General features: G+C 43.5%; 8 protein-coding genes across 8 annotated transcripts; 4 read left to right on the top strand and 4 right to left on the bottom strand.

The window, feature by feature from the left end:
* Positions 1 to 412: 412 nt before the first annotated feature.
* Positions 413 to 3,085, bottom strand: EAE98_000313 (uncharacterized protein). Its single transcript, XM_038947931.1, has 3 exons — positions 2,090 to 3,085; positions 1,749 to 2,037; positions 413 to 1,694 (listed from the first exon to the last, which is right to left on the bottom strand). Exons 1-3 carry the CDS (start codon positions 2,523 to 2,525, stop codon positions 1,010 to 1,012), a joined length of 1,410 nt encoding a protein of 469 aa, XP_038815608.1. The 5' UTR covers positions 2,526 to 3,085; the 3' UTR covers positions 413 to 1,009.
* A 1,349-nt stretch (positions 3,086 to 4,434) lies between these two features.
* On the bottom strand, positions 4,435 to 6,032 carry EAE98_000312 (uncharacterized protein; the record flags this gene model as incomplete). Its single annotated transcript, XM_038947930.1, has 7 exons — positions 4,435 to 4,689; positions 4,744 to 4,868; positions 4,924 to 5,006; positions 5,057 to 5,210; positions 5,263 to 5,428; positions 5,491 to 5,499; positions 5,553 to 6,032. The coding sequence occupies 7 exons, from the start codon at positions 6,030 to 6,032 to the stop codon at positions 4,435 to 4,437; spliced, it is 1,272 nt and encodes a 423-aa protein (XP_038815607.1).
* A 916-nt stretch (positions 6,033 to 6,948) lies between these two features.
* Positions 6,949 to 8,496, top strand: EAE98_000311 (uncharacterized protein; the record flags this gene model as incomplete). The annotated part of the gene is made up of 9 exons (XM_038947929.1): positions 6,949 to 7,066; positions 7,119 to 7,136; positions 7,188 to 7,211; positions 7,262 to 7,320; positions 7,373 to 7,414; positions 7,471 to 7,671; positions 7,733 to 7,814; positions 7,866 to 8,276; positions 8,336 to 8,496. 9 exons carry the CDS (start codon positions 6,949 to 6,951, stop codon positions 8,494 to 8,496), a joined length of 1,116 nt encoding a protein of 371 aa, XP_038815606.1.
* Positions 8,497 to 9,656: 1,160 nt separating this feature from the next.
* EAE98_000310 (uncharacterized protein) lies at positions 9,657 to 11,031 on the top strand. Its single transcript, XM_038947928.1, has 5 exons — positions 9,657 to 9,872; positions 9,959 to 10,052; positions 10,108 to 10,123; positions 10,211 to 10,323; positions 10,411 to 11,031. The coding sequence occupies exons 1-5, from the start codon at positions 9,795 to 9,797 to the stop codon at positions 10,815 to 10,817; spliced, it is 708 nt and encodes a 235-aa protein (XP_038815605.1). The 5' UTR covers positions 9,657 to 9,794; the 3' UTR covers positions 10,818 to 11,031.
* A 1,596-nt stretch (positions 11,032 to 12,627) lies between these two features.
* Positions 12,628 to 16,308, top strand: EAE98_000309 (uncharacterized protein; the record flags this gene model as incomplete). The annotated part of the gene is made up of 1 exon (XM_038947927.1): positions 12,628 to 16,308. The coding sequence occupies one exon, from the start codon at positions 12,628 to 12,630 to the stop codon at positions 16,306 to 16,308; it is 3,681 nt and encodes a 1,226-aa protein (XP_038815604.1).
* Positions 16,309 to 16,701: 393 nt separating this feature from the next.
* On the top strand, positions 16,702 to 17,710 carry EAE98_000308 (uncharacterized protein; the record flags this gene model as incomplete). The annotated part of the gene is made up of 2 exons (XM_038947926.1): positions 16,702 to 17,112; positions 17,224 to 17,710. Exons 1-2 carry the CDS (start codon positions 16,964 to 16,966, stop codon positions 17,708 to 17,710), a joined length of 636 nt encoding a protein of 211 aa, XP_038815603.1. The 5' UTR covers positions 16,702 to 16,963.
* A 1,167-nt stretch (positions 17,711 to 18,877) lies between these two features.
* Positions 18,878 to 20,528, bottom strand: EAE98_000307 (uncharacterized protein; the record flags this gene model as incomplete). The annotated part of the gene is made up of 2 exons (XM_038947925.1): positions 18,878 to 20,380; positions 20,487 to 20,528. The coding sequence occupies 2 exons, from the start codon at positions 20,526 to 20,528 to the stop codon at positions 18,878 to 18,880; spliced, it is 1,545 nt and encodes a 514-aa protein (XP_038815602.1).
* An 819-nt stretch (positions 20,529 to 21,347) lies between these two features.
* Positions 21,348 to 22,316, bottom strand: EAE98_000306 (uncharacterized protein; the record flags this gene model as incomplete). The annotated part of the gene is made up of 1 exon (XM_038947924.1): positions 21,348 to 22,316. One exon carries the CDS (start codon positions 22,314 to 22,316, stop codon positions 21,348 to 21,350), a length of 969 nt encoding a protein of 322 aa, XP_038815601.1.
* Positions 22,317 to 27,593: the final 5,277 nt, after the last annotated feature.

Raw genomic sequence — 27,593 nt, 5'->3', positions numbered from 1 at the left:
ATTCTGGCAGGAAATCATGATCAAAATTTAGATATACCCGGCTTGAGCAATCGGCAAGGCCTGTTTTACAGTTTCCTATTGTATAATAAAGAATTCCCAACTCCGGTTCGTTCTCACCTACTTGTCCTTGTGCGTGAGATTGGAAATGGCGCTCTGAACATAACTGATCTGTGCAGCTACGCAATGGCTCGAAAATCATGCTCAACAGAAAGTGGAGACGAGATTACTAATAGTAATGACAGTTCGGCATCAGTCGCCATTACGGATCATATGGAGATGTAGATGTTTCAATCCTAGACTGTTGTCCCGTCTAGCCATGTGATTGTGCATATCAGTTTGAGGATTTCTTTCTTCTTTGTTCCTTCTCTCATCTTGTATTGCTAATTGGGCTGACTCGTCTGATATGTCGTCAGGTAGCGATTTTCACGTTGGATTTGCGGTGGAGGTTCGATAGCTTGACTGAGCTTCTCCATCATTCTCTTATGCCCCAGCGATGGCGCATCATTTTGAATTGGTACCCATGGCGCATCCGAGTTCTGATTACCATCAAGTATACTTGTACACATCACATGCATTGAACAAACTCAATATCTTCACAGATAAAGTCATCAACAAAAGTAGGTAGTATTCGCTGTGTTTCTATTATGAACATACACACAGAAGCTTTTCCATCCCCACTGATTTTTCACAATTCCAACAGACAATCATACAGTCCGGTGAAGAGAAGAAGAATAAAAAGACAGACAAACATATGCCCAAATAAAATCTATAGAAGAGAAAGGATACCCAGACGCCAATTCGCTAGCCACAGACGGGCGCATAGCGGTACTCACGTTACAAACGCTCTCATTAAAGGTGTTAATTGCATCTCCTCATGAAGCAAAGACAATATAGTATATCCAGAGAAAGGGTGATTTTTGTCTTTTCGTTTCGTAACCGTAATGGGGATATCCCCGTTCAAACTCATTCATCCGTCGATTATCCTTCCATCCGAGTTCGATCATAAATCTTATGAATTGCCATTCGCGGCATCCTTTGGCTTCGATTTTCCCATGATCTTTTGCCATGCCTTGATCACCAGATCCTCCTTGAACCTCTCCCACCATGTTCTGTTCAAGAAATTACTCAGCTCCCTGTAATTATACATCTCACCCCAACAATCACGACCCCACTCGCAACCTGCCATATTAACCAAGAAATCCCGATCATGTTCATCATAATGAATTCGCGTATCGTTTCCGTTATCCGAGCATGCTCCAGGTGGGAAACTATTGATTTTGCGCTGTGGAATAAATGCGGTATGAGGACGTATCCAAGGTTGATTGATGTACAAGAATTCGAGCGCGTCTTGTTCTTTATGTTCCCATTCCATGTGTTTTTGTTCATAGCCAACAGGGTCCCACCATACGTCGAGAAGGCGATCAGTCCATGCGCTGCGTTTGACGAAGAAAGAACCAAGATTGAAGCCGGAACAATCTTGTGGGACTATAAGGTTTATAGAGCTTGCTTGACCGTCTCCGACAGTGCTACGAGATTCGGCATCTAGGTAGGGAGAGTCGAGAGGGTGTGTAATGTTCAGTGGGTTATAATCGTTGATGTCGCGGTAGGTATTTTTGGCTAGGCTATTGAAGATGTGGGATTGGAGGGAGTAGGAAGGTTCCATAATGAAGGTGTTGAGGTCGAGCCACCAAAACCTGCGCAGTGTTAGCTTCTAAGCTCCATTCGTTGCATATCAGGGTCCAATTTACCATTCAGCTTCGGGATATTTTCTCAGAGAATTTCGGATAGTGTCAACCTTTTCCCAACTCTCTCTCCATTCGTGTGCGTATCTCTTCTTGGTGCTCATGTCCACGATCTCCAATTCGTATCCCCATTTGTTTGCGTATTTCCGTTTGTTTTTCACGCTGTCTCGTTCGATTGCCCATTCCCTTGGTCCCTTCCACTCCATAACTCCACCTCCTTGATTTGCTGCCAATATTATAACGAACTTTTTGCCCCCTCCAAAATGCGTTGCTCGGCGCCACCAGTAATGTAAAGCTATCTCGAGGTCAGAATTTCTCGCTGTCCCCTGCTCGATGGGTTGACTTACGTGTAGAATAGAAAAGAATTATCATCATTACAAACCCCAAAACAATCATAAATCGCAACTTCATCTTGCTACTGACTCTCGCAAGACCGTTTCTTATACGTGCCAGCTTAGATGAACCTAACCATCGTCCGCGCCCCAATTTCTCTTTTTCCGCATAACTGCCATCCCCTCCCATGTGAAAATGCGGCAGACTATTTGATATATTTCTGATGTGCCGATTGAAGAAGCCATTGTTTTTTGTTGAAAATGAAGGGTAACCATTTACTTCCTCGCTCTTTGCTCTCGCAGACTCCCAAGTCACCGAACCTCCATTTCCGCCTGTCCTTTGCATTTTATTTGGGCTCGATCTTCCACTGACATTGGCATAAGGGCTTGAAAGACCTGGACTAGCCCATCCTCCTCCAGGTCTTGGAGATGGACTTCGCGATAATGACATTGAACCAATCGGTGTTCCAGGTATAGGTGATAACACCCGGGTGGAGGAATGGGAGGAAGTTCGTTCGTCGGGCTCAATTCCTGTCTTTATGTGTATTGATGACCGTTTTCGATGATGTTGGTGGGAGGATTTTAAAGAAGAAAGACCGGAGGACGCCAGCTTGACGAAATGACCAAAGAAAGTCAAAAAAAATTAATACACAATAAATTTAATGAGACACTATAACTAGCTCGTTCCTATCACCTTACTCGAGCTTTTCAAAAAATTCAAGTCGCGACCACTCTATGGAATGAATTCGTTGGCTGAATGCAAAGTGTCCTGAGGTTCTTGGCGTTCTCTCGTGTTTATTAGATAAGGGATGGATGGTGTAGCGGTACTGTACTTTATTTACTCGTATTTCTGCTTTGAGAACTACTGGCTTGAGCGTTTTGTTGAATGGCGTTTTTGATTTGTTTGTGATATTTGTGTGAAGTTTGAAGAATTGAATACGATATACATGTATGTATGAGTATGTATGAGTATGACTATGAGTATAGTAAGATGGCAAGATGGCAAGATGGCAGGATGGCAAGAAGGAAAGGAAGTGAAGATGAATTAAACTATATACTATGTACTATATACTTGGGTCAACAGATGTAATTATTCCTCTGTTCCTATACCAATCCTTTCTTTCTCCATTTATTAATGAAATTAACAAAAATCTGAAATTAATTTATCTTGTGTAATTACGCTTCATTGATAGGGGTAATCTAGGAATCGATTGTGCTAGGGAATATCACGCCCATACGCGGCACGCCGAGACGCCTTATTATTATATGTTGACTGCTGCTGCTGGGTAAACTGGGGATCCGATAGCAATTTCTTATCAATTGGCTTGGTCATACTTGGTGTAGGAGTCTCGAGGGAGTCTACTGGCTCGACTGAGTGGCTATCCTATCCTCGTCTCATCTGGTGCATCTTCCCAGGTAGGTAGGCGAGGTAGGTAACCTTATTCCTCTCCTTTAAAGGTTATTATACCTTAAATTATTGAAACATACGTTGGATACACAATCGGTGAACAGATAACCTTGGTGCGTGTATAGGAGTACAGTGGCTTAGCTTAGGCTTCTTACTGAAGACACGATGAGGTGATGAGATCTTTCACATCTTGAGCTGAACGTTACAGCCGTTTTCAATACTTTGCTCATCGAAAACAACAAAGCGATGATATATCCTAGGTCTGGCGTTGACAAGGCAGGTCTTGGAGATGGATACAAAGTCACCACGGCAGCCGTCATTAATTTCCAAAGCAATATGTATATCTCGCAAGTTCAGTGGGTCTTGGAACTGGACATGGTGGCATCTCAACGGTGAAGATTCTATACGGTCAAGATGGTGAGCTGCATACGACAACTGCAGACAATACGAGGATGTCCATACCACTGTCGCCGTCAACATCACAAATGAGGATTCAAACACCGGACAGAGTGTTAGTAAGCTTGTCACCACAACTACCATCCGTTCTTATCTTCCAGAGTACCTAATACGAAAGAGTTGCCCAAAAGTATTCGCAGCTGGATGTGCAAGTCGGAGGTCATGAAGACTACTACTAGATACTCAAATACGAAAATCGAACAGAGGGAATAGATGCTTCTCAAAAATGATCTCCCACTGACCACACGCCAAGGAGCAGACCTCGCAGGCTTGTTTCCACTAATATGCACATCATATGATCACACGTGATACGATAATCACCAAACCTCTATGGCCTTGTGGGATGATGAATTATACTTCTTCAATTTCTACATGCAAGACTTCTAATTCATCTGGGCTGACCATTTTTCTTCATTCTTTACATCCAACAGTGACAACAAAACCATGCATGGTAGACATTCGAAAACAACACTATCTCAAATTCAACTTCAAGCTCCTACGCAACGCAACGTCCCTCTTTCTTGCAAGCACCAGCACAACCAATTGCATAGGCAGAAGCCCATCCAGATGCAGCAATAGTGGGTGCACCTGAATGTTTTCCAAAATAACACATTCCGGTGTCCTTCTGGAAATCAACAGATTGACACGCCAATGTGAATCCGCAAATCTTCATGCATTCCTCTAAAGAGCCTGCCTGTGTATCACCGATAGGAATCGTTCCATGGCGCTTGCAACAGTCCATACGGAATCGCTGAGCATAGTTAGTCACAGTCTCAAACTTCGCTTTCTCTCATTAGACACTCACTTGTCCTGTTGGAGAATCCCATGTTTGTCCATCAGCATTTGGGCATTCTGTTGAGCAAAGGTATGTCAGGTCGTCTTGCTTTGCAGATGTTGGTGGGTCAATGACAACTGCAGATGCTTTCTTGTCTACAGAGAATAATCAGCTTCCACCGAATCAAAATAGGTAATATGAAATAATTACTGGTAGCATCTGAGGTTAAAGCTTCAACGCCAGCCTCGAACATTTTACACTCCCAGTTGGGCTTTCCGTTAGCAAATGTTACACTATCTTAATCAGTCTCGTTCCAATATTTCTGATAGACTGTACTTCATACCTCTTGCATTCGGGAATATCTGCGCAAGCAGTCATGCATTCGGCAAAGTCATGAAGTGGTCGGCTTCCAGAGACCGTAATTTCAGCTGTATTCTCGAAGCCGCACTTGACCTTGAAGTATGTGCCCTGTGGAGTCAAAAAGGTCTTTCCATCATCTGAAATTGTCAGTGAATAAGATGGTTCCTGTAAATTTGAGTATGTGCTTACTGGTAGGACATTCGCCATCCGTTGTGAAACTTGCACTGGCGGTCACACTTTCTGCGAGGGCTACCTTGGGTGCTGGGCATTCTGGTGGTGTGCGGTACTCAGTATCGGGACGCTGCTTGCGCTCTTCGAGAGGAAACCAGGTGTGCGTTCCTGGAAGAGGAAATGTCTTTTCTTGTCAGTAAATAAAGCAAAAGATAAATCTCCTCTTTCTAACTTAGTTCTACTCACCGGTATGTACTACTAAAGTTAGCGAATCGCAATCACACTCAAAGATTAAGCAATACACATACCTCCTGCTTTGTTGCACACATTTTGCTATTGATGTTCCAATCGGCAGACTGGCAATTTGGAAGGGTCGAGCAATAATCTGCACATTCCTTTTGTGTAGCTGTGGTCGTAGAATCAAGAGGTTTAGCCGTGGTACCGTGATCGCATTTCAACTCGAATGTCACTCCATTTGCCGTTGTGTATCTTGCTCCATTATCTGCCGGACAGGAATAGACTTTGGGTCTCCCCGCTGCAGGGTCCCCGGCCACGGGGGCAGTTGAGGCGCCAGGTCTACCAGCAGCAGGAGCAGCGCCTGAAGCCGCTGGCTGAATTGGGACTTGATCAGGAGGAGGTGCACTACCGGGTCGACCAGCCGCGGGTGCTGGGGCAGGAGCTGCTGCACCTGGACGTCCTTGAGCCTGATCTTGAGCGTTCACAAATGGCTGGAATAGAAAGAAAAGGGAAAATAGTACAACGAGGGTACTTCTAGTGAGGCCCATCATGATTGTCAATGAAATGTGACTCAAGAAGGATAGTAAGAAGATGAAGGCGAGGATATCTCTCGCAAGCGTGTAGAGGGGAAATTCAGCTTTAAAGTTGGACTTGATGGAAATTTAAACAACAAGAGTGTTTCTTGTTCGGATGACAACGGAAATGGAACATGGGCCTCAGCTATTCTAAGGTAAATACAATTCGTTCCTTAGATTAGCCCCATATATGTTCATGCATCCTTGTGCTCATCTGTGATGCCACTATACTCTCTAAGCCAGGTACAAGTTTTTATTTTTCCGATAAAACCTATCACTTTTCCAGCCGAGAGGATAATATCTCCCCGCGTTGCCATTCAAGACACTTTCAGCCGGCAATAAACAGTTACTGTCACACAACAAGGTTGGTTCAGGTGCGCCGCATTTCTTGAACTGAAATTTTACAGACAGTATCACTGAGATACATGAAAATCAATATTTGGCCATATGACTAGAGCAAGGAGTGGCACAGCGTATGCATACCTTCTCAACAATCCTAAGTCAACACGTAGCGGGTTCCCTCGCTTTAACGGAATGTCGATCAGAACAACTTTAGGAGAAACACACATGCCCATCATGTTGTGAGACATAGTCAGTACCCTTTGGTGTCTTCATACATCCACAACCGGGTTCTCTCGGAGCTTTACAAATTTTAATCAATGTTCCACAAGCATCCCCATTATACAATTCATATTTTGGACATTGAGGCTTGCGTTGAGAGATACCCATTTGATAGAGAATTGAAGAGGCAATCTTCTTTTCCATCTCTCTTTTGTATAGCCTTCTATGACCAATCTCTGGAAAGTTTACTTTAACATATTTTCTTCCCTTTCAAATTTACAAAAAATCTCGTTAACAGTTTAACATCACGGACTGGATATTCAATCTTACCATGTTGGTTCAAAATTTAGTGAAGCTTTTGCTTCCTCTCGCTGTCCTAACAGGTCAAGTTCTTGCCGTCGATCCAACTCCAGCTGATAAGGCAAAATGGGATGCCGTATGCAAGCAAAGTAAGATCATCACTTCAAGCTTCTCAGAAACTAGAATACTAATCTGTGACAGAGGCTGGATCTCAATTTTGTGAGTTGATGCAATGACCTCAAATTTCGCTCTCTCTGACAAACTTCGCAGCCATGCAATTCGACGCAGCTGGCAGTAAGTTCTCTCTAGATAAATTATCACTCTTGTGCTTATTGGATATCCAGAACCGACTGGACAATGTGTTGCTCCTCCAATTACAAACTGTTACTGGGGTCCATATACCGTAAGAGATGATCTTCCTGTAAGGCTATGATATCACGTTCTAAACTCTCCAGGATCCGAAAACAAACAAGCCTGGATGCTGCGGTAAAGACAAGGTAAGCTTCTTTTCTATTGATTTCTATAAAACCTGGAGCTTATTGAAAAAATCTAGGGAACTTTCAGTGTTGATCCTGTGGTTAAGACTGAAGGAGCATGTTGCGTTGCTCCAAGTGTCTTTTCTTTCGATGCCACACTGAAGAAAGGCGATTGTTGCGCTCCGGGTAAATTCTATCATGCCGATCCAAAGACCTTGACTGGAAGCTGTTGTGCCAATGACGACGATGTGTTTACCTGTGATTGTTCTTGCAAGCCAGTAAGTGCGCATTTCAGGGGATCACGGTTTGAACGTTTCTAGACTAAAACTAACGTCTTAGAACCCAACACCTTCCTGTCCCAAGGGTGACGGAAAAGAATTCACAGCTGGAGGCAAGAAATACAAGCTCTATTGCAAATTGAGTGAGCAAAGTCCCTCACCTCATCTTTGATCAATGTCTAACAAGCTTATTGTTAATCACGGAACAAATGACTTGGGTCAAGCACCCGCAGCTTCATTGGGCGATTGCATGACTCGCTGTTCTGGAATCAGTAACTGCGTCCGTGCAATTTGGAACCAAGCTACCGGAATCTGCTACCTACGAACTCACGGCAACAACGCTGTACCCGTGACGGTCGATCCCTATGATAGTGCTCATCTTATCGATGAGCCTGTTTGTCCCTGCCCATGCCCAAGTGCAACTCCATGTCCATCATGTCCAACACCAGCCCCCTTCCCAGATAAATGCCCGGCTGCTGAAGGTAAGACTACTACGGTGGGTGGAGTTGAGTACAAGGTTTATTGTACGTTGGGACATACAGCTGCAAATCCAAACTTGGGAGTTTCGAGCGCAAAGGATTTCAAGGAGTGTATGGAGCAGTGCTGTGAGTCATAAAGTCACCCTTTTGGACCGTGAGATAGAATACTGATTTCTGGCATCTAGCTGCCAAAGCCACACCTTTCTGTCAAGGCGTCAACTTCTATGACGATGGTAATCCCACTGACAACTGTGTTTGGGCCTCTATACATCAGAGTCCCCCAACAGGAGCAGCGCCTGCCGGAGGTGACTTCTTATGCGCTGTCCCTGTTACAAAGAGGACTTAGTAAAAGCTATTATCTTGGCTCATAGAAGATCTTCGGGAAGTGGGGATGGCTAGGGGTTGATAGGAACAATTGGTGTCGTATTCTTGGAGACGAGAGATTAGTATTACTTCAGGCTAGAATTTAATGACAATTGCTTTGAAGTTGATACACTCATTTTACCATTTTGATTGAAACCATTACAGTAAAACAATTCCGAGCGGGGGTTTTCGCCTACGTAGAGGAGTGAGGTGAAAATCAGATATCACGAGATCTCGCTTGCAAAAGAAAACGCCTCGCCCCAACGGGGAAACCGCCTCATTCCCAACCTCACCTAAATTTCTTCTGCATGTAGGGATTTTCGGAGAAACACCAATTTCATGCATATGCATCACTGACTCAAATCGATCACAACAGCCATTTCATAATCGTCCCGATCCTCGCGGGAAGAGGACGCTAATGTAATAATTACTCCTTGCAGTACGCCTCGCTTCCGAAGTCCGTGTGAGCACATACACACAGCATTTTCATTTCTTCGAGTTCAGCTACACATATATTCTGTTTCTTCCAATTTGATTCACACAGTTACTACTAGATATATGATATTCCTAGTGTCTCAACCAGTTTCCGAGAATCGCGCCGGATCGGCACGAAGTGCCAAGCATCGGTGCAACAGATGATGCATGGCATTCTTCGTACAGATACACCAGTACACTACCCCATACTTGTACCATAAGTCTGTACCACTTGGGCAATGTATTAGTTACGCGGCCTTGAATGTTCCGTATTTTGAAATACTGATTTCAACAACGCAGGCAGCCACAACAACATCTCAGCTACAACATAGCTGCGCCAAAGCAGTACCTAAGACAGTGCAACATAGTGCAACTATACTGGAACAGTAACAGCTACGTCAAAAAGCCAGTAGAGTGCAGTTTGGCACAGCTTACAGATGAATTTCATGGTCGGCGAGGTTCTCAAACTGTGATAGGAATGTTTCTGAGGTAAGGACTCAATAGAATCTCCCTACATGCATTGCGGGGTTGGGAATTTTGTCAATAATCAAATTTTAATTGCTCGTCACTTCAAGTGAGGAGGCGGTAGCACTTCATTACGGCTTTGGTGTCCTCGTTCCGGCTCCTTCCTGCAAAATGAAGAAATGGGGGCATGTGTTACACACTTATCACATCAAGCAAATTACTTTGTTCTTTTAGAACACTGGGAGGAAAACATACTTCTACATCCGCTTCCCCTTGGTCACTGATTAAACTTTCAATTTTACTTGGATTCTATCCTTTTTCCACTTCATCTACTACTTCACGATGAAAACATTCAAGCTCTCAATACTTGGTATTTTCACCATTGCAAGCTTTGTAGCTGCTCAGCTGGAGACGCCTGAGGTATATTAGCCCTTTTTATTTCAGAATCTATAGGTCTTTGCACATGTGCTACAGAAACAAGACGATCTGACTTTATTCCGATCCAGGATTTTTGCAAGAGAACCGCGGGACCAACTTACGTCCCTAAAAAGGATGCAAATGGTATCTTCCAGGGCCAATGCGAAACAGCAGCTATAAGCAGTATGTATCTCCGCCCTTCTTCTCAAGCTTCATGTATCTAACACGTCAAATACAGTTTGTCTTGGAACAGAGTAAGATTCTAATCCTCTCCTGACTGAGGAAACCTACAGGGCTGTCTCGTGATAAAAGAATACGGGAAGTTGATGAAGGCAATATAGATATGCACAATCTCAGACTGGCGCTACAACCTGCTGTCTGCCACCAAACACAGTCCAGTCTGCTAGTGGGAAGCAAGGTTGTTGCCCACCAGGCCAGAATTTCAAATGGGATGGTATGTCTCCTCTTCTTTCTTCAAGCCCTCTCCCGCATCCACTCTTCTTTTCCCAGTCGCAAATCTGACACAGCATCACCAATTCAGGCACGTCCCCTTCCTGCGTCACACCACCGCCACCTGCTCCCGCTATATCTTGCCCAGCTTCCAACATGCAAGTTGTAAATCGCAATGGGCAAGACTTCAGAATCTACTGCCAGCGTTCAGTAATGGTATACACACATCCTTGGTTAACCACCACTTCGCATGGAATATACCGAGCCATCCAGGGCCCTGAGCTGATGACGAATGATTTCGAAACTTGCCTAAGATTTTGCGCGGCGAATGGGAAGTCTAATGGCGCCAATTTCTGGCCTGCACAAGGATTGTGCTCTGTGGTTGACACGCCGCCTGGGAATTTCTTTAAAGTGGGAAGTCGTTATGATGTACCACCTCCTCCATACAATGGACCACAGATTATCTCCATGGTAGCGATACCCAAGCGTGCTTATTAGACTAAGCTTGTTGGAAACTTGGGGCTGAGGAATTGGGTTCGAGAGTTAGGACAATATGGACAGACTATAGCTAGTTCACAAATTATACTTCCATTTGTTATTATTGTGTCTGCATGGGGTAGAGGAAGGATCGTAACTTGATAGTGAGGCTTCGGTATGGTAGATTAACTTGACAGCATGATCATCTTACAATTCAACGTGGTTCAAGCCTTGAGGTTAAAGTCCTGTCTTCTACATATCATTCAGGAACGATGAACCAGCTAAGCGCTCAAGATGATGTCGAGTTCTCAATCTGAGATAATGCGATTTGTGATACCAAGAGGAAAAAATCCCGGTAGCACAGCTCTGAAGCTTACGCAGTGAGCACAGTACAATTCTCCCCAATCATACTTCTCCCGTCGTTCATGTTTTATATAACCTTACCTGAGAACTTCTATTCCACAGAAATGAATTGCGAAGTTCTACTAAACGGCTGTCGTCAGAGACATCATGTCATGAATATGAGACCCGTTCCTTTCTGTGCACAGTTTTGAAACCTTGGTAAAGGCATTTATCCCAAAAGACGGAGGACGAGGTATTATAACTTGTATTATAGTATAAAGTTACATTGATTCGGATATGGAAATTAGATGCCAATACATATATATATATATATATATCAGGTATGTACCGTTCACATAGAGCAGTGTCGTAGGTTTCATAAGTAAAACCTTTTCATAAAGGGGTGCATAGATTCAGTACAACCTGGAAACCACAAACCGCCGTAAAGATGTGGTAGAATGGTATTATCCTTACACCTGCGTGGTTTTAGTAAATGCAGTACATTAAATGCTATCTCTATCATGTGATGATGATCAGGGCTGATAAAAACACACCTCGTCACTGCTAAAAAATAATCTAAGGTGACCATCACCTTTCCCCCATCTTTTCTCTCCTCTTTTTCCATTCTTCAACAACTTCCAAACGTTGAACGAGGCCCATCCATCTCCTTGCGAGAATACACGATAATTACTCCCAATCATAGAGGACATCATTCTCTTGCGTAACATTGATCAGATATTCATCGTCATGCCATATCCATGGATAGGTTCTCATTTAACGCGGCAGCCAATCACTGCATATCAAACTTTTCTTGTCGGCGCGTAAAGTTACAGCAAGAGACCACAATCTCCAATCGACTGGTCAATAGATGATTTTACCATTATGACTTGTAACGACTTGTGGCGATTGTGAGCGAATAAGAAAAGTTTGCTATTTTCGGTATTTCAAGTCTGGAATCTAGATTGTAGGTCGTGCTTCATGGTTAATTTGTAGGTTTACTTCATATGGGAAGTGTTATCACATCAATCCTGTTTCATTGTTTTTCTATCCCTCTATCTCCTGTCTACTCATACATTCGTTTTCTTACGTGTAGTTCTATTGTACGTTGTCACAGATTCGTTCGCTTCTTATTTTGCTTATTGTCTGGTTGGATTATGAGACGTTCACTTTCGTTATCATTCTTTGTTATTGTTGAGTCCTCAATAGCTATTGTCTAAAAATCTCCTGTTGTCCGAATCTTGTTGTTGGCCTGGAAATTCTCGGAACATCTCTTATTTATGACCATGAGGAGGCTGGACCTTAGACATTTCCTTTTTCACGTATAATTAATAAACGTTTCGACCTTCCTCAAATCAAAGAGATTATTTGCAACTATACCACCTAGAGCAAGAACGACCGTCGCTGGACAAAAAGCAAGGAATTTTCCATTATATACACCTTCAATCCATTTTCACACCACAATTTTGTCAATTTTTGCAACCATTTCGCCATGAATACCAAAAACAAGATCATATCTAAATCTCCTGTTGAGAGACCGCCAGCTCTATCTACGAACAATCCTTCCACGGTACTTACAGAAAATCCTTTTGAAACCATATTTGACGGGAAAAGCGAAGATGATGATTCTTGGAAAGACGAAGATGTATATTCTATCGCTTCACCGGAGGAGCTACAACAGTCGAGACCCTCAGGAAATATTACTACCAGCCGCGCAGGAAACATGACACGCACATTCAGTCGTAGAGAGAGAAAGTCCTCCATATCGAGAGTGATAAGAGAGAAGTCAAAGGGAAGACAGCGCAAGATCCATGCAAATCTCCGCCTTAAAGTCCAAACAACCTTTTCAACACATCATGGACCTCAACCTCAAGCGATATCTTCACAACAGTCTCGATCCAATGGAGTTTTTGTTGATTTGGTCACCCTCAGGAAATTGGAAAATGTTTCGGCTCATCCAAACGGAACTTTGTGGAAATCGTTGGAGAGCAAGAAAAATAAAGCCATTGAAGACTCTGCTGAGGAGACTAAGACCGAGGCTCCTGAACCAGTACAGAACGAAACACCAAATGTCTTTCCGCTGGCAGAGCGACGGGGATCTTTGAGACCAGCAGCTCTGAAGCTAGAGGACGACTTATCTCCTAACGATCGTCCAATTGTTATCGGCATATCAATCCCATCTGCACGTTTAGCTCATCATGTAACCACCCCGCAAACATCAACTTCAATCGCTTCAACAATGATGGGAAGTTATGGGCACGAGACACCGACAGGGAAAGAATTGGTAACGCCATCTATCATCATTACGCCTGCCCATGAGATCTCTGCGTGGTCGCCGTACAGTACTGCTTCGAATGTTTCCCGAGCACGAACTCTATCGACATCCTTTTCAGTAGCTAGCCCCAATGACCCATTCAAAGAGGGGGCACCACCATTGCCGAAAATGCCAGCAGCTTTAGCTGAAGAGGAGAAGCGAAGAGTGGCCGCTCAGCATAGTTATTTCTCTCCCGATTCGGATGCCACTACTGAATGGGATGACGAACCAGATTCAACCCGAGTTCTGTCGTCTTGTATCATTTATGAAGAGGATGAACATCCAATTGTTGTACGAAGTGCTCGTGCAGTCAATGTTCCAGATAAATTGAAAGTGGACAGCCATGAAAGTATTGACACCATTGCTGCACGGACCCGCTCTGGATGGTGGAATTATATCACTTCGCCATTTATGACGCGTTCGAACACAATAGTATATCCAGAGAAGAAGATTTCCGATATCCCTGAAGTACCTATTTTAACCATTGCAGCAGCCAAAGCTCAGGAGTCAAAGGTGGAGCGAAAGTCATGGGAACAGCTTTTTTCTCCCCTTTCAATTAAAAGGTCAAGCTCTAATGCATCTGATGCTTGGTGGGATGTGACTCCCTTAGGCTTCAGATCAGAGAAACAGGTTTCCCCTGGTTTAGTTTACAAAGAGACGAGACATCCGGTGAAGCCGTCGATAGCTACTTTACCCTTTGTTCGTTCAGCTTCGGGCGATGTGGGAGATGCATCATTGGCTAGCGCCATTAATATGACTACCACCGCAGATTCTGTGAATTTTTCAAATTCTACAATGCCTCATGACCATTCGGATATGTCGGGTTTATCACAAAAGGATTCTATTTTGGTCAACAAAGACAATTCGTTGTTGTCTTCAGACGATAGTACAAAAGAACTCGGAAGCAATAATCCCTTTGTTCGGTACCAAAATAGTAACATTGATCTTTACAACGACTCGAGGATGATTAAAGATGCGGACTTGAATGATTCAGGGTTGAAATCGAGAACACTTATTGTGAATAACGCTACCGAACCACCACCGCCGCCACCTTACACTGAATCGCCAAAGAAACTCAGAAAATATCGAGCCTTTTTTCCTTCCTCACACGAATCAGCACCTGCTCCAGCACCTGCTCCAGCACAAGCACCAGAACCAGCGGTGATTCAAGCTTCAGCAGCAGCTTCGACCTTGCAATATCCTGCTTCCCCCGGTCCCATATCCCCAGAAAGCGAACGAAAGATGGCTTCACAAGCCTCTATTCAGCTGTCAGAGGTTCCATTGAGTCCTGCGCGTGGTAGAACCAATCAGAGCACTGCATACCCTGGGCCTGCTAGACAGACAACACCAACAATTTTGATTATGACTGAAGAATATCTCGAGCAAATGGCAGATAAAGCAGCTCTCAAAGCCGCCAAAAAATCAGAGTCGAAGCGTCAAAGAAACGAAAGGGAAGATAGCATGGCTAGCAAATTAGGTGGATTGTTCAAGAAATGTATACCTAAAAAGGGTAGGCAAGGCCCTGAAGGCCGAAAAAGACGAAGATGGTATTGCTGCGGAACCATTGCATTGATTGTGTTGATCATCACCATTGTAGCCCTTGCTGCGACGCTAACTCGCAAGCCAAAACATGTTGTGTTGCCATCTCAATGGTTGAATCTCACTGGCTTCCCTCCTATTTACGCTGGGCTCTCGACGGTAGCAGCTCCAGTGAATATTGTGACGAATACTGGCTGCGTATTCCCAGCTACGCAATGGAGCTGTGCTTTACCAAAAGAGCAACAAGCTTCTGTCGCACCAAATCTACCAAATCAGCCTAATTTCTTTTTGGAGATTCAATGGGACAATAGCAGTGCGGCAAATGCAACTTTTGCAAATGTCACGGGAAACAAGAACCTCCCCACACGCAGTCTTGTCGGTAACCCCGTTTCTGCTGGGAAATTCATCAGAGACTTGATATTGAGAGCACGTCAAACCGTTACTTTCAATCCCTCGCCGCCACCACCATCATATGCCGAAGAAGCGTTTTTGGGAGATACCACAGATGGGATAGTTTCATCCAATAAAGCTGGAGAATCAACACCTTTCTATATATCTTTCTTGTCCACCACAAACACTACTTTACCGACTTACAGCCGTGTGAAGCGTGCAGACTCAAACAATACCGATCCAGATCTGTTCCCGAATATCACTACTGGAATTCCGGCCCCAAGTCTGAATCCTGATGGCACTGCCGCTCCAGCTAACCTTCTCCCATATCCCATTCAACAGCCAATTCGTTTGTACGATCGAGGACTTCCTACTGAGCATTATGGATTCTATACTTACTTCAATCGTACCATTTTCCTCAAATCTCTCTCATTACTCAACGATACCAATACCTCCAACGGTGAAGTTCCTGATGATCAGAATGGCGGAGCTCTTGAAGGGGAAGCCAATTTCCGTTGCACATGGGGTGAAACTCGTTTCTTAGTACAGATGTGGACCAGAATGAATGGAACTGCCAGACTCAACAATGCTACTAGTTCTACTGGTGCCTCTACAGTCATTGCAGGGCAAGATTTCTCGCAACCTGGATCGTTTCCTTATCCGATCACTATTACCACCGATCGACATGGAGGAAATCCTAGTAGGAAGCTGCTGTACTGTTATAGTATGAATGAGAGAGAAGGGATTGTAGCGACCAGTGGAGTGGTCAATGGGGAGAATAGAGCATTCGGAGGCAAGATTATCAACCCAGCTCCGAGCGTTTTCTTGAATATTAGTGATTCATCGCTTGGAGGTTTTGATGGAGGAACAGGGGGGTGTTCTTGTGCTTGGAGTAACTTTCAGGAGGTCATCAGTACTTCAGGGACGTGAAGAAAAAGAAGAAGATGATGGTGCATTTTTATGATATTATGGATATAGGTATAGGAAAAGCAGAGAAAAGGAAAGGAAAGAAGACACAATTTAGTGGCATGGGTTATGAATATTGAATAACTACTACATTAGAAATGCAGAGTAGATAATAGATGAGAACAAGTTAGGAATTATGCAGGAATACTCCTACAATTAAAATTTGTTTTAATGGCGAAACATGAATAGCCGTATTAGACATTCATTACCTATGATAGTCCTGGAAGTGATATGACTGTAAAAATATATAGCTAGTTCTAGTGATCCCTGTCAATTTGGGTCGGCGAGTATCGATCAAATTCCGATGAAGCTCTCTTGTGATTGTAAACAACTGGATCTCATCTCAACCCTTCATTACACAAACTACGTTCGTTCCTTGATCTCGATCTACCTACAATATCTTCAGCTTATAACACCCTCTCACCATCTTTAAGTTCATTTTTCTTTATATCTCACTCTGCCTTTCTTTATCCTTTACCATCTGCATTGCAAGCGATCTTGCCGCCTGAATTTATTTCTTGATAACGACCTGCGATTGTCATTTGCGATTCGAGAATCTTCGAGGAATTGTATAAAGACTGGAGCGAGATATAATTTGTGCTTCGAGCAGGAAAACAATATGCCTTCGATAGCACAAGAAGATTGGGATATCCCATCTATGGATTTTCATATGAGTACAAATGGAGCTGTGAATCTGTTGAAGAGACGGAGGGATGTTGCGAATTTTGCAGATGTGAGGGATGAGGAGGTGCAGATGAAGATTAATAGGTATGTGCTGCTTATTTGTAGATTGGTTTTTGGTTTGTTCTTTGGATCTCTAGAAGATTAAATGCAATAGAGAAGGAGGAGTTGTGAGCAGTTAGCTAATCATTGAAATAGTCCTAGACATTCACACATCCATCCACATCCGCATCCACACAACCTCCACCCACACGCCATGCACCATGAATCTGAACGCAGACACCTAATTCCCCGGTCAAAAATGAGTCTAAACAAACGAGTTCGAGTCGAATATCTACCCTCAGAACCCGAGTCTAGAATGGAACAAACGAAGGAGAAGGAGAAGAGTGGATCTGGAATGGATTTACGAGCTTGTCATATATGTCGACGCAAACCAACTGTGAAGAAGGAATTGGATGCGTTTGCGAATTGTGAGGGGTGCGGGAAAAGAGCTTGTTGGGTGTGTATCAGGGAGTGTCTTGGCGGGTGGGGGGATACGGAGATGGGAGAAGAAGTTGGAGGGAAGGAGGGCTGGGGAGAGAAGGGGATGAAGCATAGGGGGATGGTTTGTAGCAGATGCTGTGTGGAGAGAGGAACTGAGGGAGAGGTGCTTTGCTTAGGGTGCTTGAGGATGGAGGGGAGCTGAAATTTTGTGTTTGCATGAGGAAAATATTTACTGGGATTTGGCACTGTCGGGAGGGAAATAGGGCGCATTGTGGAAATTTAAGCAAGCTTGCGGCGCGGGTAAGCTCCGGATTCGATTTATCGAGGAGGAAACTTGAAGTAGGATTCTCCGATTCGATGGGAATGATTCGATGGAATGAGCGATGCGATCGATACCCATTTTGATCTGGAGTCTTAGGGTTGGCAATCTTGCAATGATAATGATTTGCATATAATATGGGTTATCCGGGGTTTTGCTGCGCTTTATCATTTGCATATACTATAAATATCGATATGTTTTTATTGGCTATTTTGCTGTACGACCTTTGGCCTGTGAATACTGTATGGGCCCAAATAGTCGTATAACTAGATGTTTTTTATATGACAGGGGATTCAAATTCTGGATGAGAAGGATGTAAGGTACGTTTTCACTGCAAAAAGTTGTCACTATTGTCTCTATTCAAAGTGACTTGGAATGAGTTCAGCAAGTGATCATATACAATTCGTCTAGATGATATCAGACGGGATTGATTATAGCGAAGGAATTTAGCGATATATTGTATGCGTAGCGGAATAGTAATACTTGCAGCGATGATGGACATCGAACTTCCGACTTCTATGAACTGATTCAGCATGTGAGAAATACCCTTTGTGAAGACGTCAGGTGATATATGTCTTTATGCTATTTACTTTTCTTTGTATTGGTGAAGATGTAGGTAGGTAGCTACTAGGTATATAGTAGAGATATCTATAGAGTAGAATCTAGGAAATGTTTGGAAGTGTCTAAAGATGCAGTGACTGGGATGATGGATACTGATTACATTCAAGAAAGCCTTCCACGAATAACCAAACACTATTTGTCATCTCGAATACTAAGTCCAAGCATATTTGAACGTATCAAACATTTTCCAGATTCACAGCTTCCATGAGGCTCTTCTAATGTTTATTTTCTCTCCATATACATACATGCATGTTCCGGGTATCCAAATCAAAACGCCTTATGCTATTTCTCTTACAGCTTTAAGCGACCCACCGATGCGCCGTTCTTGTATGCAAGAAGCTAATCCTTAGCCAGTCTAACAAGTTAAATGTGCAAAAAGAATCTTGTACTTTTGTCTCCCAACGCCTTGGTACTTGATGAAATAGACGTTTAAACACCCTCTCCGTTATTTCTTCCCCATAACTTGACCGTTCTATCATATCCTCCACTGACGATCCATTTACCATCTGCACCTACATCGCAACTATGCACATTCCCTGTATGTCCGCTCAAACTCTGTACCAGCGCCCAGTCATCCGCCGAAAAGATTTTGACGTCCTTATCAAAACCACTGGAAACAAAGAATGTTCCCGCTTTCCTTGGTTTCCCAACTCCCTTTTCATCTTTCTCAGGCAACGATTCTGCATCCATCCCTTTGAACCATCTCAAATCAGAAACTACACTACGATGTGCACCCACGGCACCGGTACTTGCGACTTTTCTCACATCCCAGCATTTGACCCAACCGTCGCCAGATCCAGACAGAACACGATGACCATCGGTAGACCAGTCGAGCGCGTAGATGGGTTTGATATGTCCATCTAAGATCATAACTGTACGGCCTGTTCTGAGATCCCAGATACGTCCAATACTGTCCATTCCTGCACTTGCTAGAAGTGATCCATCGCCGTTGAAACTGAGACAGAAAACACCTCTTGAATGTCCTTCTTGAAGTAAAAGTTCCGTAGTGGTTTCGACGTCCCATAGTCTCCATGTCGTATCCTCGGATGCGGATGCGACATATTTCCCCGATGGGTGGAATTCCACTCGGCAAACTCTCTGATTGTGCCCCGCAAGCGTTGAAACAGGTGTATCTTGCTCCAGATTCCATAGATGAACTTTTCCTTCCGCTCCTCCTGACGCCAAGTTGATGCTTCCAGGCGAAACATTCGATCCTTCTATCGTGGCACCCGGTGCCCAAGAAATTCCACCCACTCTATCTGTATGGCCCCTTAGTGACTTTTTAATTTCCAGATCTGGTATTCCAAGTAGCTTGATTCCACCTCCCCAATTGCCAGCCGCGACCAATTCTCCATTTGGCGAAATTCTCACAATACTGACTGGTCTCTCGGCCGCCATTTGACTTCCCTGAAGCTCGAAATCCTTGAGTCTCTCCTTCACCCCTTGTCTGAACTTAATATGAGTCCTCAATGGAATGTCCTTCTCGATCTTCTGAATCTCCATCCTCTTCTTCGCCCTCGGCAACGAAAACTTCGCAATCTCTATCCTCGCATCGAGTAATTCCTTCGTCCCCCTAGTATAGAATTCCTCTTCAGCTTCCTCGTCCTTGCCCCCCTCCCCCATCTCCACATCACCATCTTCATCCGCTCCATCTTCTTCCGCCTTCATTTCACTCTCAATCGTCAACAACTGTCGTAATCGATCTCTCCTATCACCTGGTCCTTCTCCAAATAATGTGATAGGCTCACCCATTTCTCTCAGTCGTGCGCGCACGCGTCCATCATCGGTGGGGACCGCTATCGCGGCTGCGCGACGTTTGCGATCGAATTGAGAAAGAATTGCGCTGGCACGTTCGGGAGCAATGCCAGCGGTTGCGGATGGCATATCATAGTCGCGGTCGAGAGGGACATCTGCAAGATCTATACCTGTATCCTGCGTGAAGAGGAATGGAGGTTAGCTGCTGTTTGTGAAGGTGTGTTTGTTCATCTGCCTGATGTTTGTTTGTATGCACGATTATAGTTGGAGGGGTATAACTTACTTCTTTGGCCTCCTCCACGTAAGCTTGTCTAGAAGGATGCATTATGATAGTTTCCCGAGAAATTCTACAAGCTGTAAATGGTAAAGGATTTATGATTCGAATGAATGTGGTTGGCGTGAGGTAAGGCAAGGATTGTTGTTTACTTCGTACAGAGAAAATAAATACTGGAGTGAAGCTTTACGGTCAAGGATTCAGTGATGTTTATTAGTGACGATCTTCGCTAAATTTTTGATGCTTGAAGGCCTAGAGCTTGGATCAAGGTCTAATTCTACCCTGTAGATTTCTGCTCTGTGGAAAAGCTTGGCATCTCCATGAAGATATAGGAAGAAAATCATACATGTTAGATTATTTACATACCTGCTCATCTAATTCGTGTTCTTCTTGGTTTGGCGAGTAATAACATCAATCTAAATTTAGATTTTCATCATCACATATCACGGAATATTATGAGTTAATCATTACTGGAAAAATAGCATTGTGTTGTGTCTATATTCTACCATGCATGTACATAAAACAGGAATCCTCCGATTTCAATAGGTATCTTAGGTAAACCATTTATCAATCCCACGGGTACTTTTGAGCCAAAACGCCCTTACGCCTCATACATGTGATTGCGAAAACTGCCAAATGTGCAAATGAAATTGTGGTATTTCCTTGTCAAACGCCAGAGAATCTATCAATGCGAGCTAGAGTACATGGTATATTCATGAAAACATAGTGTGAAGTGTAGAAGGTACAAGTATCAAAGTGAAAAGGTTGAAAAGTGAAAAGAAGTAAAATATTGAATTAGAAAAGAGCATCCTCGAGATAACAGCTCATCTATGACTCGAATGTCATAGGAGTGATGTCTTCCTTGGCAGCTTAGCTTGAGAAGACCTTGATCGAGTTGATGATCCAGTAAGCATTATTAAATGCAGTTGGATTAGAAGAAACATAAGCATTGCAGGTGGCAGCTTTAGTGCTAGCTGCGCAACCACCGCTTGACCAAACTTGCCCAGCCCAATCTCCGCAGAACGTGGTGTCGAGGATAATGTTGTGGGAGTTGAAGTGACTGTCGATGTTGCAACCACTGCCAGAGAATTTGGCAATCGGCGTTCCCCAAGCGGCGGGATCTGGCTTGCCAGATTGAATGTTTGCCGGAATAGCTGTACGGGAGAAAAAGTAGATGGCAATGTAGGATGATGTCCATTCCCAAGCGTACACCCCACCTCCTGCTGCGTTAAAGCCTGGACCATAGGTTGCTGTGTTTTTGACTGTCTGACCACAACCTGTGTTTCCACCACCCGCGTTGCAGTCTGAACCAACAAGAGTTGTTCCGGCATCAGATCCGCTATTGCTCATGACACACCCTTTCGAGGTATGAAGAGTCATTTGATTTGTGGTCCCGGCATTGACTCCTTCAATCACGTCGATTTCTCCATTCGCGGGCCACGAGGGGCCGAAGCTCCATAGAGCAGGCCAAGTTCCGCATCCCTCTGGCATATGAGCGACATCAGCGATGAACAGGCCATGTGTGTATGCTTTTTTAGAGCTAACACGAGTTGAAGCTCTTCCGGCAGTTTCTGAAAGTGAGGTAGTGTGATCCACTCCGAGATAAACAGAATTAACACCAGCGTTGTTGGTATACCCAGCAAGCGCAGTTTTGTTGGCAGCAGAAGCGCTCTGATATGCGACCAAGCCGTTGGTTGGGTCAGCGCCAGAAAAGAAGCTGAACTCTGAGAAAAAATTTGTGTGGTCATATGAATCAGCAAGAGTATATGCGGCATTCACGCTGCCGGCAGCGAGAATCAACGCAGCGCCGATACGACTGAAGACTCGAGTTGAAGGCATAATTGTAGTTGTAAAGATTGAATGTACTTCGTGTGGTTGTTCCAAAAATCTTGAAAGGTTAAATTTGTGGAATTGTTAATGAAAGTGTTGAAGTAGTTTGTAGAATATCTGAATGTGGTTTCTGAGAATACTTCTGAGTCAAACGGATATCACGAATTACAACGAAACCCCTTGGGTATATATTGCAATTGTTCTTGCTTTGTGTGATTGTGAAGCACAAAGACAATAGCTGCTGTCGTTTATTGTGACTCGACAATGACTGTACAAAGCAGGGTCGCTAATCAACAAAGTCTTTGGTGAACAGATGGAAATTATCAAATGAGCCACACAATTGACAAAGGTGAGATAAAGAATATAAGAACAAAGACGACAGAAATAGAACCAAAATACACCGCGTAAGGAGTGACGGTGATATTGAAAACTTGAAATTGACAAAGCGACGTAAAAGCTCTTCGACTGAAGAAAGAGGGTAAGAGATATTATAAGAAAAGCACGTATATGAAGGATTCTTCTTCGATGTCTCTAAAGCTCTTTGTCCCAAACAGTCCAGCTCTTTCATGGCGTTTCCGTAGATAGTCAGTGCCCTGTAGACTTCGTAGCAGGGGGGTAAGCTTCGAGAACTAGGTGGTCAATGTACCAGGCCATCCTGGACATTTATAGGAGCAGAGAGGGGTAAAATGTAGTGATGTGAGTGAAAAAGGCATGTATGTGCGAGTGAGAAACCGATGGAGGATTCAGTGGATGATGAAGATTAGCATGGAACACACTAGATGGACCACTCTCATAGCGAGCAAGATTCCCTCTCCCCAGGTAAACCAGGATCCACTGGGATGATTTGGTCTGAAGTGTGGGATTTAGCTCAAGATTTGAGAAACATTGTTGCGACAGGGGAATGGGGAGACGGATGGCGCAGCCAGTAAGGGCTCTTTATTCATGTCAAAAATCGGATGCTTGACAAGAGTGTTTGAGGTTGTGATGGTTCCTGAAGGAGTAGACCAATTAAACTTTGTAAGCTGCCAAGATATTTTCTGGTCGGGATTAAGCGAAACTTTTAATCGTGCTCGGATTGCTTAAGGAAAATCAAATATATGCAAGGCTAAGGGTGGAATGATCACCAGTAGAAAGATGCCGCAAGAGAGTATTGTTCCCATGTACATCTTTTCGCCAATATGGGACTTTACTATTAGAAAAAGGAGGGTCGTCGAACATGTGAGTGATTTGTGATAATTTGATCTACACATATGACTCGATATAAATTCGTCTGTCTACTCAGGATCTATGATTCTGTTCCATCCCTCGATTGTTTCCCAGGCAAAAGAACATATCGGCTTGCTCTCATGTAGGGAATGAGGGAATGAACGACGGAAAAACTACCGAAGAGCTTATACTTCCAGGATCCTTTCCTTCATCTCGTTCTTCAAGCTCCAATCAGACTCTCAAGGGTCCAGATATCCAAACATCCAAGGAAAACGTCACGTTCTTCTGAAACACCAAGATCTGATGGAAACATCAAAGATCAAACAATTCGGATTTGCCCTTGATATCTTCATCTGGTCTTTTCCACGTAAGCCTATCCCCCAATGCCAACAGATTGCTATCTACAACACGAGTCGCATTTGTGTTTGCTCATGTATTTCTTGCATGTAGATGAGCCCCCACTATAGATGCATGAAACCTGATATCCATCGATGAGACCCAGAAGATCTTGTCAACCACCACACAAACAAAACACCGTGCGCACCCTCTATCTATCTATCCATGCCATGTCACCCTATCCTATCAACCGAGTAGACAATTGCTTTACAGAACGTCCACAAGTTTATACTATCAACTACCCAACGAGCCAACGAGCCAACCTAACTACCTCCTCCTTTTTGCCAATAACGCGTAGTACTTCACATACATAAAACATCAAACATCCTCACCATCTGAGCTCGACAAATCGTACATTCACATCCTTCCCGTTCCGCCTCCCCATGTGTATCACAGCTCATCAAATGATATGTATGGGAAGTACTATTTCTACTTATTTTCTTAACACTTTAGACGTTGATTACCATACAAGGCAGGTCAAGATACTCTCTTACCATCAAATTGAGGCATGGTTATACTGCGGCCCAATACTGTTGTGCCCTATAGATCAATCCTCTAGACATCCATTCCTTTGCAACTTGCCATGCACCCTTCAATTTTCCCGGAATCATTAAAGTCATCATAATCTCCCAGAAACATCAGCATCATCAATATCGTGACATCGCCGCTACTTATCATAAGGTCAGTGTAACCTTATGGTGTAGTATAGGATTTACGCTATTCATAGCACGTCTTCGCCTCTTTCGAAGCTTGTCGTAAGCACCCACGTTAGAGATATCCGGGGTTCAGTAGAATCAATTAATCCTTCGTAATTTGCGGTGTTTGTCCATCGTAAATTCCTCATCGTAAGTAAGGAATGGAATTCTACGAGTTTATGGTGGCTCATCCTCTTCTCCGTGAATTTAAATCAACTCATCCTTTTCGGCTGAGAGATTCAAATGATGCATTTACCCACTTTGTCAAGTACCCATTTATATCACGAACAGAATCAATAGCTACATCTGTACGACGTACAAACTATAGTTCGGCAGATTTCGGTTTGTCTCCGAAATCCCAAGCCTCTAACTCCCGATCATTGACATTGCATACCCTCGGCATGGTACGGTGCACAGCGTCGTTCTCCAACAAGCAGCAAACTTCAATAATACCTTGCCTCCTGTGCCTCATCCGAAACACCCATTTTGGAAGCAATGTAATCTTTACATTTTTAACTCGGCAATCAGCAATCATCAATACTTTTTACATTCTATATTGTTCGTCCATCACAGGCTCGTTTGATATTGTATGCAATTGCTTATTGCAATGTTTCCATCTTACCTATTAGATGAACCAACCCCAAAACACATACTTGGATACCAATTTGATGTACGGGTCGTAGTGCTCAAGTTACGTAGGCTTCCTTCCCCCGTTCTGCAAAGTATCACGACAAATGCATAGTTAAAGTCCAGCAAACAAATTCTCATTGCTATCAAGTTCAAAAAACCCCGAGAAGATAAGTAATCTAATATCGTCTAAATGTATGGAAACAGAAAGCTCTTGACATCGTCTATCATTATAGTGTCTCGCCTAGCAATACCAACTTCCACACTCTCAGTCCCATGCTCTACCCTTTCTGATTCCAGATTCTCTTCTAACTCTATTTCTGTATTCTGTTTTCTTAATATCTTCTTATTCTCTACTCTCCACCTCAATGTCCACCGCATCTCTCATCCATACTAACGCCATACACGCCACACAGGCTCCTGCAAAGATAGAGAATATCCAGCCTAGTCCAAGATCTACGAGCTTAGTGGGCTATAGGCAAGAGATGAGTTTGGGGTATAAATATTTACTCTTAATCGGAATTCCCACTACAGCTAGACCTGCGGCCGCAAAGAAATACCTTATCATGAAGACAGCGGCTAGCGCTTTGAAAGATTCTTGTGGGTTGAGGTCAATTTTGAGAACTAAGCAGGTCTGCAGAGATGCTAATCATGATCATTTCATGTGCAAACATTTGCGTAAGTGAGTAATGGAGTTGAACACAATATAAAGATTAATGTCATCGTTGCTCCGATAACATGTTAATGGGGCCGAGGCGTGCTGTAACCAACGAATGCCTAGCAACTATTCTCTCGGGGTGTTTCTTGGCTTATAAATCATCGCAATGCCTTCACTATTCTCAGCAATTCAAGTATCGCCTCATTTATTAGCGGAGAAGATGAGAAACTCATACCCAATGCCCCTCTAAACTCAATACATATTCAAGAATCCCCATCAGATACCCCAATCATTGTGCACGTGGTCTTGAGTCTTGCTTTCTCTATCAAATACTTGGTTAACTCTAGCGCTGGAATATTAGAAGGGAAATTATAGATGCGAGATGCTATGTCGTAATTATGTGCCTTGATTCACAAGGCCAGTAAAGTCTCAAGTTGATTGATAGGGCAACTGGGGATAAATAATGGAAGTTTGTATGGGAGATGGACAACCCAAAAAGTAAAGGTGCACTTGAAGAACCTAATATGAAGAGTATATATACCAAGCTTGCTTGGACCTGACTAAATCCATATACTTCTATGAAATATTTCGATATAGATCCTTGCATACAGGCAAAGGCCGTAAATTGAATGCTGTTGGCCATGGTGACTGAAATCGGATTTCGGTTGCCCAGTGTTCGGATATGTATTTGATTGGGGAACCGAGAAGGCAATGAGGGTTGAAAGTCAATAGAAAGTAATTTTGGTTTGGTAGAAGGAGTCTTTGATATTTAAAGATTATCTGGAGACTTGGGAAGGGATAAATAAACTAGAACAAGATAGAAGAAGGCGGGGACGCTGAGAATGTAAAACATATGGTGCCAACCAAGCTTCTGGGACAAGATACCCCCAATAGCAAGAAACCTTCACATGTGAATCCTGCATATCTACAGCACTCACCGAGAATCTGTAAAGCACCTCGAAAGATAGATACAAAAGTCGGCCATGGAATGGTACAGGCTACTGGACAGTTTTTGTTGGAATACATATTTCGAATCATCCAGGTGACTACAAGAACATCTTGTAAGATTCTAGATGTCAAATACTGAGCTGCAACAAAGAAATAGAGTAACCATCGAGGGAAAAGTGGAAAGAAGGAAGGAAAGAGTGATCACTCAATTAGTTTTGGAGTACTATTAACAATTCGAAAACAAAAAAACTGTGATTAAATAGTTACTTTTTGATTGTTGGCAAAAAGGAAAGGCGATGAAACGTTCATCATGGAGTAGTGACTAGGAGCCTCAAAAAGGAAACAACAATACCAGCGAATGGGCTGGGCCGAGTGGTAGACTGATTACTACCCAGTGAGCCCAGGGAGAGATTGTACTCAGGTATAGAATCAAACATCATGGAGCCGCCGCGCATACGATCTTAGATCATGCTGAAGTACTCACTCCAGCTTCACACGATAACCTACCTAGAAACAGAGTATCCCTATACCCCGGACAAGCATACCGGAAGTAACCTTTACGTGTTTGAAGGGCTGTGAGCAGACAAGATCAATTGAACAACTTGTATAGACTCATTGTTTCCAGACAGATTCAATCCTTCTAATCACTCAGATCGATTCCCACTTAGGCTATCGAATGTCCTGCTCAGGAAGTGCTTGAAATCTTCACTCTAATGATCCAGTACCTACTCATTCTCATACTTCATCGTCGTCGTG

This window comes from Botrytis deweyae, assembly GCF_014898535.1.
Source record: "Botrytis deweyae strain B1 chromosome Unknown BDEW_001, whole genome shotgun sequence".
Classification (NCBI taxonomy): Eukaryota; Fungi; Ascomycota; class Leotiomycetes; order Helotiales; family Sclerotiniaceae; genus Botrytis; species Botrytis deweyae.
Note: the sequence above shows the minus strand (reverse complement) of the source record. Positions and strands in the feature narration are given on the sequence as shown.

Excerpts from the sequence above, each read along its gene's own strand:
- EAE98_000310 (XM_038947928.1), top strand. The coding sequence starts at position 9,795 with ATGAAAACATTCAAGCTCTCAATACTTGGTATTTTCACCATTGCAAGC. Across the intron at positions 9,873-9,958 it reads CTCAGCTGGAGACGCCTGAG|GATTTTTGCAAGAGAACCGC; the intron begins GTATATTAGCCC and ends ATTCCGATCCAG. Across the intron at positions 10,324-10,410 it reads CCAGAATTTCAAATGGGATG|GCACGTCCCCTTCCTGCGTC; the intron begins GTATGTCTCCTC and ends TCACCAATTCAG.
- EAE98_000313 (XM_038947931.1), bottom strand. The coding sequence starts at position 2,525 with ATGTCATTATCGCGAAGTCCATCTCCAAGACCTGGAGGAGGATGGGCT. Across the intron at positions 2,038-2,089 it reads AATTCTTTTCTATTCTACAC|CTTTACATTACTGGTGGCGC; the intron begins GTAAGTCAACCC and ends ACCTCGAGATAG. Across the intron at positions 1,695-1,748 it reads AAATATCCCGAAGCTGAATG|GTTTTGGTGGCTCGACCTCA; the intron begins GTAAATTGGACC and ends AACACTGCGCAG.